Source organism: Vitis riparia, chromosome 15, assembly GCF_004353265.1.
Source record: "Vitis riparia cultivar Riparia Gloire de Montpellier isolate 1030 chromosome 15, EGFV_Vit.rip_1.0, whole genome shotgun sequence".
Taxonomy (NCBI): domain Eukaryota; kingdom Viridiplantae; phylum Streptophyta; class Magnoliopsida; order Vitales; family Vitaceae; genus Vitis; species Vitis riparia.
This window is the reverse complement of record NC_048445.1, coordinates 5674201-5686755: the sequence shown is the minus strand read 5'-3', so window position 1 is coordinate 5686755 and position 12555 is coordinate 5674201. Positions and strand designations below refer to the sequence as shown.

Here is a 12555-nt window from a genome sequence, read left to right as displayed (position 1 = left end):
TTAAAGTTATTTTTAATTTTAAATATTAAGTCAAAATAATTAATTTATTCTTAATTTCAAATACTTTTTGCTTCATTTACTCACGCTAGTGAGAGTATATTTTAGAATTATAATATTATATGTATAACTCATTTTTATAATAAATATTTTATGGTCATCTTATATATTTACAATACTTTAAATATGGATTTTTTATAAATAAATTTATTGCTTAAAATTAATGAAAATAAATAAGAATAAATATTAATTAAAATTAATAAAAATAAATGTGTCAATTTAATAATTTAGAATAAAATTAATTTAATTTTATCAAATAAGCTTAGTACTTAAAATAAAAAATAAGTAATATATTTCTTATTAGTGTTAAGTTTTCTTGGAAAGGGAGCTCCTGAATAAAAAATTAGATATATAATTATTTGTCACACTCATCAAATGCCCGTCTAGCTCAGTTGGTAGAGCGCAAGGCTCTTAACCTTGTGGTCGTGGGTTCGAGCCCCACGGTGGGCGGTGGCTTTTTGTTTTTGGTGTTTTTGCTTGCCTTGCAGGTTCAAAAGTCTTTAATGTAAGCTTTGAAATTAACAAAAAAGACTAACAAGAACAACATTGGGAGGAACACAAACCAATGAGAACTGTTTTAAGAACCCTACCTCTAACCCTCCCCCTCCACCCCCAGTTCGTGTTTGTCAAACATTCAATTACTTACATGGATTAACCTAAATACGATAATAATTTAGATATATAAATTTGGATTAAATTCATATTATACAAATTGATTGAAAAAAAAATTATTTATTAAATGAGTTACACAAATCGGGATATGATCAAAACACAGTCATATTCAATCTAAACTTAAAAAAACATGTTATGACCATATATTCTCAAAAAGTTTAAGAAAAAAAAATATAAAAAAAGACTTTTTTTTTTATATATTTTTTTAAATATGAAAAATTCATTTTCCTTTTAACATTTTTTTTTTCTTTGCTTACTACTTTCTAAAAACCAAACATACTCTTAAGCGTGTTGACAAATCAAATCAAACTTTACTACCCCTAGTTTTGATCACACTAAATAAAATCCAACGAGCATGAGCGTGGGCCAGTTTGATAGATTCAGCCGGATTTTGAGCAGCAACACACACACACACAAATAAATGTAATTAAAAGGCTAATTTATGCATACCCAACATTCCAAGGCAGCATCTGTGTATGCTCTGAGCCACAAAGTCAAATAAAGGACTCATTCATCTCTGTAAATCAAAACCATTTTATTCATATCCTCCATCCAAGTCTCTCTAGAGTTGTATACAAGGCATTTAGAATTTTTGAACCTTTTAATGTCATCGTCAGCATCACTAAGTTCAAAATGGGATCACTCAAAAATCCAAAGCCACCATATGGTGTCTATATCTTTATGAAACCTTGTCGCCAAAACTTTGGTACGATCAGTCTAGGCATGCGAGAACAAAGATTAGTTGGCTTATATTCAATATTTTCCTGAAAAATTGTGTATACAAGATTTGCTGGAGGCGTGTACTTCGCTATGAAGTGTTAACGCTATAGAACCTGTAAGGGTAAAAGAAACTTCTGAAGCAAATCGGAAAACAACTTGACAACCATCTCCTTCTAGCCAATGATTGACAGAACTCGGTGCTTACTTTATGATGTAAGGAGTGGAGGAGCCACCCACAACTTCACTTTCTTGTCAACGCTGGATGTAGCTAAAACCAAGGATTTCTGATCTCCTGCAGAAGAAAAAAGAAGGCATGTTTAATACATGTCTCAATTGCAGAGATGAACAAACAATGGAGAAAGAGTGGTAAGCAACTCTAGAATCTGTGGAATGAAGCAATGTCTGCAAATCAGAGAGCTACCACCTTTTTTGATAATTCTATTCATCTGATCCCTCGATTATTTTCTAATAATTTCCTGAACACTCCAAATGATCTAATATGTTTGATTGAGGTAATAGTTTGCTAGTTAACTATGCTAATAAACGCATTGTTGCCATCCCCTAGATGCTGTTGACTTTTAAGGAGGCAGGTTTAAAAGTTTCCGCTTCTTCTCATGGTTTAAAGTATAACATGATAGGTGTTTTCAGCACATTTCTGGCTAGAAACACATCTGATGAAAGTGCAACATCAAATAGCACTGCCTCAGAGCAATGTATGACCGATTTATCCGAAATTCAAGATCGAGAATATAAAGAGAAAGCAATGATAATTAGTAAGTCAATAGAAAGGTAATTTACCTATTGGAAGATGCTCAGGTGCCCATGCAATGCATGTGATGTCACCTGCATGACAGCCTGAGGTTAATACAAAATCTTGAGACTTACACAGTGTATTAAGTACAACTTAGAACACTGATATAATAGTAAAAAGGCAACAGGGAAAACAGTATTAAAGCACATGGGTATGGAGTCAAATTGCAAGTTCACAGAGACGATGAATAACAATCTCAGCAACAGAGTAAAGCCATCCATGGATACAATAGAAAGTCTTAAGAGTACTTATCCTGGAATAACATGACAAGAGCAGCTCAATATAATTAAAACAAAATGAGATGAAACTCTGTATGTCATATGGGCAGTAGGTTACCACATATGCATCTTAAGAAACATGCTAGATGTGTAGATTATCAAGGCAATTCATCTACATGTACCATTTAAGTGATTTATTATCATATAAAATCTCCTAATGAAAGGCAATTCATATACAGTCATAGCTTGGGGTGGGAACAGAAAGCAAGGCTCTCTGAGACTGAAACATTTACGCTATATGAAAGATCCAAAATCCATTATTAAAAAAGATTGCTAAAAGCGTACCATGTTTCCCTCCCTACAGAAGAATTATAAAGGTTAGAGGCATGGTCCTCCTCCAGAAGTCACAAACCCTTCATCTATGAAGGGAATTTGAAGAGAAACAGAGAGCCTTGCTGCTCCATCACTTCCAATGGTTAATAGCCCAATCCTCCGATTTGTCAGGCTGGAGAGAAGTTGTTGAGATGCCCCCATCTACACACCAAGTGGCCACTCATTCTTTTAATTTCATCCTCCGCCCTGCCATTTAAATCCAAAAGCTGTACCTCCACCCCCCCTCTCCAGTCCTTTCTGCCTCAACATTGGTTTTACTCCTTTCTCTGAATATTTCCCACCCTTTCACTTGTCTCACCACCATCTCCCACTTAACCTCATTTTCTTATTATGGTCATAGTGTGTGAATTTGGCCCTGAGCCTTAGAGCCAGAATCAACCATCCTAATAGCCCAGGACTCTAATGCTGTATCATATCCTTTAATACTAACAACTAGAGTTGAATGTTGCCCGAGGAAGTAAAAGGCATTTAAAGAAAATGCAATACATAGCGATCAAGATGAGTCACCTAGCAAGAAATTACTTCTATCAGCATATATGCAGCATGGGTAAGATTATTTAACCACTTCCATCACCCATAATGGCCATAATAACTACTGAGGCTACATCAATGTGATGCATTAACAAATCATATATTTTATGAATTTACGTTTGTCAGTCCTAATATAAATTGGGGACTTTGTGGTAGAAAAATGCCTAGTGACAGGAACAACTGGAGTGAATAAAAGTGTTATAACAAAGCCACAACAAACAAAGTTTATTTAAGGGACCGACTATGATTGTTTGGGCCTACTTATAAGATCAAAAGGAGATAACATGCTGTTGTTGTCTACTAACTGCCTCTAACAAATAAAGGTGGAGATAGCAGTATAGTTTTTCACATGATGTGTTTTATTTATTTATTTATTTTGGTTCCTGCTAAGTGGAGGGGAGCATGACTTTGTATTCATGAACCATATTCAAATGAATGGAATTAAATTTTTTAAACATAAAAAATCAGTCACATCACATGCCAACAAACCCTGCAGGTTTTTTTTTTTGGATAACGGCTTGGAGGAAAAAAATAATAATCTCTTCAACATATGAGAATCACAAAATGGCATATAATAGGAGCAAGAAGAAAATGAAAGAAAAATGTAGTGGAAAAGTTTTAAGCTTAGATATACCATCATGGGCTTTGTCAGCAGTGTCCAAGACCTTTCCAGTCTCGGTACACAACCACTGCAATGTGGAACCATGGGTGGCTGCCAATATCTTTCCATCAGGAGAAATACTGAGTCGATCATAGAGCAAAGTACTGCCACTGGAATCATGAAGTGGGATAGGAAAAACCTTCAGGGTTTTGGGGTCCTCATCAAGATGATATCGAACTTCAGGAGAATGTATAAAACAGGTTCAGCACAAACAAAATTCCATTATGATTAACAATATAAATAAATGAATGAATGAAGAATAACAAATTAAAAATAAAAATAAAAATTAAAAAAAAACAGGGGGAAGACCATCAATCTACAATTATCCCATTCATATACATTACAGGTTTATAATTAATATTCAAAAAGGAAAATCTTTGTTACCCATATTTAGATGTAAAAAAGGGGAGACAGTTGTCACAGACTTATGAGAAAAAAATACCTACAAGTTAATATGAACTAATTATAAATGTCTCAAAAGAACTAATAAGTCATGGACCTTTTTCCCTTTTTTTATTTGGAAATCTGTAACCTCTAATGGTAAGACAAAAAACCTGAAAGTTTTTAAACATGGATTTTTTAAGGGATCCAAATAGAATACATACATGTATGTACATACTTGCATCTAGTGTGATCCACCAATTTTTCACTTTTCAATACACACACACACACACACACACACACACACATATATATATATATATTAATATTATACAACAATATTACATATTTATAATATTATTTATACATTACAATATAATGGATAGTATAATTATATTATATTGAATTTGTTAACATCAACAAATAAAAATTCCATATTTTTTTTCATTCAAGAACTTCGACCCCTCCCCTAAATTCTTTTGGGTTGATTGGCCACCTACTTCTTTCATGGCTCTAATTTGAGTTGTGGATCCTACTTTGTAGACAAAAATACCCATGCTTAGTATAAATAACTCACTTCTTGGTCTTTGACCCCCTTAGTCACTATGAATGCCCCCAATCAGTGTAATGGGATGTGTCTATTTATTTATCTCTTGACTCGAAATGGGAGCAGGTTTGTAAAAGGATCTTAAAGCGCCTAGGGTTAGGCTAGGAGGGTCTCTTAATGCCTTCTTTTTTCTTGTAATCAGGGTTATTTCACAAAGACTTGCCATGGTAAGGAAGAAGGGGGAACAAGCACACTTGGAAATACATATATAATAGAAAAAATTTGATCTCGATCCACTAGATTTTCACTTTTTAGTGCTTTCTTTTTTTCAAACACCAAATAAATCTTCTTGAGAAAAGAAACCAAAAAAAAAAAGTTATAGCAAGTCAAGTTATTAGATGAAAACAGCATTACTTTCAAAAAACATAAAGCCAATTAAGCTGACAAGAACTAGGCAAAAAATAGTGCATAATAGGAATTCATGAAATCATGCTTACCATTGATATTCCATGTTCTTATTGAACCATCCTTGGATGCTGTGATGATTTGCTCTGAGTTAGGAGTAAAACACAACCAAGTTACTGCACTCTGAAAATTAAGAACAGGAATTGTGTTAGTGCAAACATAATTCTATAATAAAAAGAAACATAAAGACAATAATAAATTCATCAAGTAAACAATTGAAGGAGTTGAAAATAGTGACGGGCATGATCATCTAACCCATAGAATAATTTCTTATCAGCAGCATGAAGCGGTTTTAGTGGAAGATTATATAAATTATATACCTTCATACCATTAAAATACTGACTCTTTCACATGCTTGGCCTTTGAAATTTGCTTCATATATATAAATAATACATCTTATAAATTTTGATTTTAGAAAAGCTACAAAATGTTGATTTAATTTTGATTAACGTCCTGAAATTAAATAAAGCTTTTCATATTCTGGAATTATATGAAAACTTCATGAACACATGTAATTGCATTTGAAAACACAACCTTATGCCCCTTGAGCTGCATAGCGTTTGAAACCTCCTTGACTGAACCATCCTTTGAATATACAATCTCCCAGACCTGAAAAGTAACGTACAAATGGAAAAATAACAATCAGCTCACACTGTGGAACAATTAAGTTAAATATTATACCATACCTTGCTACAGGTTACATGACAAAACCTGAATAACAGTTAATTGTTACATCTAGTGAGTTCCTAATGAAGACATTAAATAGTATACATAGTATAAAAACATTGAACAAATGTGTCTTGCCATGTGCACAGCCTATTAGGTTATATGAATGTGTTTGTGGATATGAATGCACATAGGGACATAATCCAGTATGAGATGTGCATAAAATAGGTATAACAGTAATATCAACTCCTGCAATAGAATTGCAGATGATTTTACAGGCAAAGAAACTATAAGCTTTCAAGGCATGTGCAATTGTAAATTGCATGCATAGTGATTAATAGACATGCAGATGATTTTGCCAGAAAACAATTAAAATGCATTCACTGCATGTGCAACTGTAGATTGCATACATGGTGATGTGATCTGAAAAAATGATGTGAAGCTGGAGTGAAAACTGTCCAGCCAAATTTCCCCTTTGGTCATTGAACATTATAGTGTGTACTAAGCAATTAAGGATACCAACCTTCACATCTGCAGTAAAAGCTGCAGCAGCAATAAACCGCCCATTGGGAGATACAGCAGCCATGTTGTTTTTCAGCTGATTGGTGTCAACATGCCCCAAATTCTTCCCAGTTTTTCCATGCCAAAGCAAAATATCAGTCCCTGGAAAGTAACAGGTAATCAGACATATGTATACAGAAAACAAACATTTTTATCAGTCCAGCCATAGTGGCCCATGGAGTTTTTATGGTTTGGTTTGGAGGAATGGAAGAGAGATCGTCTTGTTAGTAGGGGACCAGGTGTGTAAGGCGATAAGTGAAGGAGACTTGGTTTAAGGAGGATACTTCTGAGGAATAGAGCCATATTAGGGATGTGATTCTAGAGGTTCACCAAGATCATTGTAAGTATTTACGGGCTACACTCTAGTGGTTGGGACACTAAGGTTGTTAGTTGGTCACATTGGTGTCTTTGGAAGGACATTACACAGTTATTTTGTGATTTCACTCAGTATTAGATTGGTGGTTCTGGAAAGATACTTGATAGTGTGATCTAGCTCCTTATGTTTGATTCTTAAACCTCTATAGAATGGTGAGTGAAAGAGTTACAGTTTTTCTTTAATTCGAAGTTCCACTTCCTCTATGTCATAGAATCTTAATTTCCATCACAGCCTTTTGGACCATGAAATAAAAGAACTTGCTCACCTCATGTTGACTTTAGAAAATGTGTATTTGTCATCCACTTTTCCTACTGAGAAGATTTAGGTGGTATTTGTTTTTTGACTGAATAGATAAAACCAAAATATTTAGCTTTTTCTATTAAGCTAAAAGTAATCTGTTGACATCATCCAACATAACTAAATTGAACCTATTGATAACAAATTCACTTTAGTTATGTTGGATGATGTCAATAGGTTACTTTTAGCTTAATAGAAAAAACCAAATATTTTGGCTTTTTCTATTCAACCAAAAAAAACAAACACCACCTTAGTCTTTTGACATCCTCTAGGTTGTTTTCACTTATTTATTTATTTTTGAAGCCCTTATTGTCTCCACCAACTTCACTCCCTTTCCACCTGCATATTTCATCTGGAAATCTAAAGCCCACTCCCCCCGTAAGTCAAGTCCTTCACATGACTAAAGGTCAATACAAACAATTTTCCATAGAAAAGGGGACCTTATAAGGCTCTCGGCCCACAATAATGTGTCATGCATAAGAGGAGTGAAGAATTAGTAGATCATCTTTTTCTATAGTCTTCAGTGGTACTAACACTGTGGCACAAGCTAATTAGACTTGAAGGAAACTCAATGGGTTCCACCTAGAAGTGTGGTGTAGATGCTGACTATTTCTAATAATGATTTTGGAAGCCTTTTTAGGGGCAAGTCTTTGTTGTGCATTGCTAGTCTCACTTGATCATAGGCAATTTGGTAGGAGAGGAAGGTGACGATTTTTGAGGCATTGCAGATTTATTCAACTTCTCTTCAGGTCTCTAGGCATCAACTTGTGCAACATTGAGGGTACTCTTTTAAGCATCATATTACTAGTTTGAAACCTAGTGTGCAGATCTACCGGACCATCTAAGAAGATACTACCCTAAGCTAAACTTTGACAAACGTTCTCTAGGTAATCCAAGACAACTAGGAATTGTAGGAACACTCACAGATCTTAGAACATTAGCATGAGCATTTTCGGAACATGCTGGACAGAGGCTAGCCAGTGAGACAGAGGCTTCACCTTTGCTCAAAGGTTTGAACCAGGAACAAATCATCAAATTAAGAGGGTAACTCATGTTTTAAATTACTGGTAATGTTGCAGAAATTGGATGTCCAATCTGTCATTTGGCTGTAGATTGGAACAATAACTCCTATCATAATATAAATGGGCTACCACATTACAAGATTATAGCCACACAATGAAGCCCATGATGCCATTCAACAGTTCAAACTGAATACCCATTCCTTCTATAATCAGTAAATATCGTTAGATGTAAGGATCCTGTAGTCCTGGCAGTAGCAAACACAGATCATAACATCAATATTCAACATAGACATTTCTTAATTTAGCATTTGTACTGGGAAATTAACAAAAGATTCTGAAGTTGAATAACAAAAAAATTCAAAATGAATTAAATGACATAATTAGGACACAAGATCAGCCTACTAAACAAGTAATTTCAATTGTGAGTAAGAACATCAAAGTAACCTTTTTTTCTTGATTGTTTATTTTCATTGGATAATTTATTAACTAAACATAGTCTATTATCAAGATGAATACAAATCACAAACTGAAATAAATAATATGAATCAGATATAAGATCATAAATTACCTTCTGAACATGAGACAATAATTGTACTCCCATCAGCACTGCCATAACTTGCAGTTGTTCCAAATAGGGTCAGGATAGCTCTTTTGTCATGGACTTTGAGACGTTCCCATTTGATTTCAGGGACAGGAGGTTTGGCTGGTTGCTTAGTTTCATTGGCAGTTTTGGCCCTTTCATCTCCAAACATGAACAAAGAACAGCCAGATAGAGTTTGAGAAGCCACAACTACAGAACTTGAGTCATCACCAAATGTGACTGCTGTTGGATGACCACCAAGAGGCACATTAATTCTTAGGAACCTGCAGAAGAATCATAAGAAAAACAGTGGAGAAGCAAGGAAGAAAAAAAAATAGTATCACTAGTATTTGTTAGGTGGTAACTGATAAAACATCAAGGCTAAGTGATACATACTTGAAGCTTTTACTTGAAGCATCGTCCAACTTGTATACCCTGACCACTCCATCAGCACATGCTGAAAAAAAAAAAAAAAATAGAAGGTCAATAGCAGATGTGAAATGGGTCCAGGAAAAATGTTATAGGATTTGTTTCCAAAATACCAGCCATCTCACATGGAATAGCTAAATTACATATAATCCATTCAACAGCTTGCCAGTAGCTGTTCTTTTAAGGCTTAAAATTCACTTGTCTATGAAGAACATGAACATGGTCAGGTTTCTCAATCAATCATTTTTACTGGAGTAACAGGATGAATATAAGAAGAGCCGCAATCAAGAAGTGTTAGAAATATGCAACAAGAATATCCAAGAAGATAATAAAGAAGAGTAGACCGAGGACTTGAAAACCCCCACATGAGGCAGTCAATCCAATGAACTTGGGATCTTGCCCAGAAACCTTCCCCACGTCATAATGAATATGGGCTCTTGATCCCTCTTCAGATCAACTGCACCACCATTAGGCCATTTTCTTCTCTGTTCTTGGGTTCTTGCACAACCATTACCTTTTCTATTTTCTCATCAAGAAACCTAAAAATCCCAGAATTTTATTGTGACACAAAATCAACAAACAATAATTCACAATTCATCTAAAACACATCACATTGCCCTACTACATCACCATTTCTTGCAAGCTCAAACCATTTGAATCAAGCAGAAGTTGACATTGCAGAAATGTAAGGAATTTAATGCATGGTACAAAGAAAGTCAAATAAAAAATAAAACCATTTTAGTCTACCTGTTGCCAAATTCCTCCCATCAGGAGAGAAACACAGACCATTGACTGAATCTCCATGCCCTTTCAGTGTATTTATATCCAACGGATGATGTCGCTTGTTCTGATCCTGCATTTCACAATCACGCCAATAGTGGGAGAGAGGAAAGCGTTACTCCCATTTGTTTGCAAGAAAGCAAAATAAATACATTATTTGTTAAAAATAAAAAATAAAAAATAAGAGAGAGAGAGAGAGAGAGAGAGAGAGAGAGAGAGAGAGAGAGAAAACAAGCACAAAACATAGAAATAAGGAGAAGAAGAAAAACCACTGTCCCCCGTTTCTCCACTAAACCTAGCATAAACGTTTATTTCCTGCTGATATGTGTGGAGGAAATCTAAGAAAAAACAACACATTCAATCTTAAGGACGCCTAAACCCTCAAGAAACAGAATCTTTGCGCCATCTGATTTTCTAAGAAAATGTAGGACCACAAATGAAATAATCGTCAGAATCACATCTAAAGACGCCTAAACCCTCAAGAAACAAAATCTTTACGCCAACCGATTTTCTAAGAAAATGTAGGACCACAAATGAAATTAATCGCCAGAATCACATCTAAATCCTAGAGAAAACCCCTCATCCCCCGTTTAAAGATAAGGAACTAAAATCTTGAACCTCAAAATTTTCACTAGAAAATCCCCCTACTGAGCTAAGCTTTAACTTTGTTTTCCTGTTAAAACATAAAATTAAATATTTTCTCGTGTTTTCTCAGGAACCAAACAAACAAAAAAAAAAGAAATCAAGAAGGGAAGCAAACACCTTATCAGCGGCATGGGAGTGATGCTTGAAGTGAGACTTCTTGGAGAAAGATTGAGGAGGCTTGGCGGGCTTGGGATTCTTGTCGGATTGGAGTTCCGGTTTGAAAATGGATTCAACTTCGGATCTGCGCTTCAAGAAGTAGTTCCCCAAGAAAACGAGTGCGATCAGAGCCCCGAGGAGGATCGAGACCACCGCCGCCAGAAGAACCGGATCCATTCGTAACCGGAGAAAATCGAATTGAGAATTCGGTAAAGTCGGTACAGTGATGATGATGATAATGGCGTTATGATGCGGCGGAGAAGATTCGGAAGATGTTCAAAATGGCGGGGGGCTAACGCTTGTATTTATCTTCCCAGAATAACAGCCAGATTTCACATATGAGTGTAGTATATATATATACATATATATATATATATATAGTATATTTTAGGGCTTATGATTTTGTATAAATCTTGATTGAACAAATGGGACAGAAATGAAAAAGAGTGGTGTTTTATTATTATTATTATTTTTATTTTTATTTTTATTTTTATTTTTATTTTTTTTATGTGTGTCTGAACCAATGATGAAAATATCGGTAATCACGGATATATCGGTAATTCGATTTTACGGATATATCGGATATATCGGAGATATATCCGTGGATATTATTGGTAGGCTTAAAATTGTTAAAAACTCATGGAAATGCAAGAAAAACCTCATAATAATATAATTAGAAGTATAATAGACATTTTAAAGTTATTTTATTGAAAATTTTGATATATGTATAACATGATTTATCATATTTGATAATAATATCGTATGTATCGATAAAAATATGAATTTTATAAGTATACATTTATTATTAAATTATACCTAATATTATGATATTTGATTATAATATGTCTAATTTTAAAATATATATTAGTATTAAAATATGATCCATTTAATTCAATTGTATTAAACAATATAAAATAAATAATGATATATATATAATTTTTTAATATTTAATTAATTATTAATGATATTAAAAACATTATGAAGAAAATTATATAATTTTTATATTTTTGGTAATTAATTAAAAGACTATGCATTTAATTACAAAATAATTATAATTAATTTGCTCTTTAAAATATTTTTATATTTTCTTTATATAATGAGTTTGAGTATATATATATGGGTTGCATATTATTTAACAAAGGACAATTAGCTCATGTGGTATGTGGGTGAACCCCAAACCTTTTGGTTTGGGGTTCAAATCCTCTCGGCAGCAAGGAAGGAAATGGGGTGAAAATCACCGATATAGGCTGAAAAATAGCCGATTTCTCGATAAATCCCGAAATATCGCGATATTTTCTTCCCTGGTCTAAACTTACAAAGGTGGGTATCGAAAATATGTGAAAAAGTACAACTCCGATAATTAAGGAGTATTTTGATTATTTTATTAAAGGTTATTTTTGTCTTAAAAATATTAATTGAGGCACATATGTGTGTATAGACTAGAGATATTTGAGGATGTTGATATACTCTACCTTCTTATGTGTAATAATTTTTTTATAATATGCCAATGTTACCCTTTAAATTAATCAATCTATAAATCTTTTTTCATTGCTAGGTGGAATACCTTGTGACATAGAATTACAAAAG

General features: G+C 33.9%; 1 protein-coding gene and 1 non-coding gene across 3 annotated transcripts; one reads left to right on the top strand and one right to left on the bottom strand.

Moving 5' to 3' along the window:
- Positions 1 to 434: 434 nt before the first annotated feature.
- On the top strand, positions 435 to 507 carry TRNAK-CUU. The gene has a single exon. It is a non-coding gene; the product is annotated as a tRNA-Lys (tRNA).
- A 736-nt stretch (positions 508 to 1243) lies between these two features.
- On the bottom strand, positions 1244 to 11289 carry LOC117932498 (transducin beta-like protein 2). Of its 2 annotated transcripts, XM_034853768.1 has the most exons (11): positions 10930 to 11289; positions 10135 to 10240; positions 9355 to 9415; positions 8947 to 9242; positions 6646 to 6785; positions 5991 to 6065; positions 5489 to 5579; positions 4037 to 4240; positions 2248 to 2292; positions 1655 to 1741; positions 1244 to 1562 (listed from the first exon to the last, which is right to left on the bottom strand). In XM_034853768.1, the coding sequence occupies exons 1-10, from the start codon at positions 11143 to 11145 to the stop codon at positions 1656 to 1658; spliced, it is 1320 nt and encodes a 439-aa protein (XP_034709659.1). In that variant the 5' UTR covers positions 11146 to 11289; the 3' UTR covers positions 1244 to 1562; position 1655. The 2 variants fall into 2 exon arrangements, with proteins under 2 accessions (XP_034709659.1, XP_034709658.1); XM_034853767.1 differs by having other exon boundaries at positions 1244 to 1741; positions 10930 to 11288.
- Between the last annotated feature and the right edge of the window lie 1266 nt (positions 11290 to 12555).

Bases quoted from the DNA above. Each gene is read 5' to 3' on its own strand.
- LOC117932498 (XM_034853768.1), bottom strand. From the start codon at position 11,145: ATGGATCCGGTTCTTCTGGCGGCGGTGGTCTCGATCCTCCTCGGGGCT. The intron at 9,243-9,354 runs GTATGTATCACT...ATTCTTCTGCAG, and splicing joins GCTTCAAGTAAAAGCTTCAA to GTTCCTAAGAATTAATGTGC. The intron at 2,293-4,036 runs GTATATCTAAGC...GCTGTCATGCAG, and splicing joins TGCTGACAAAGCCCATGATG to GTGACATCACATGCATTGCA.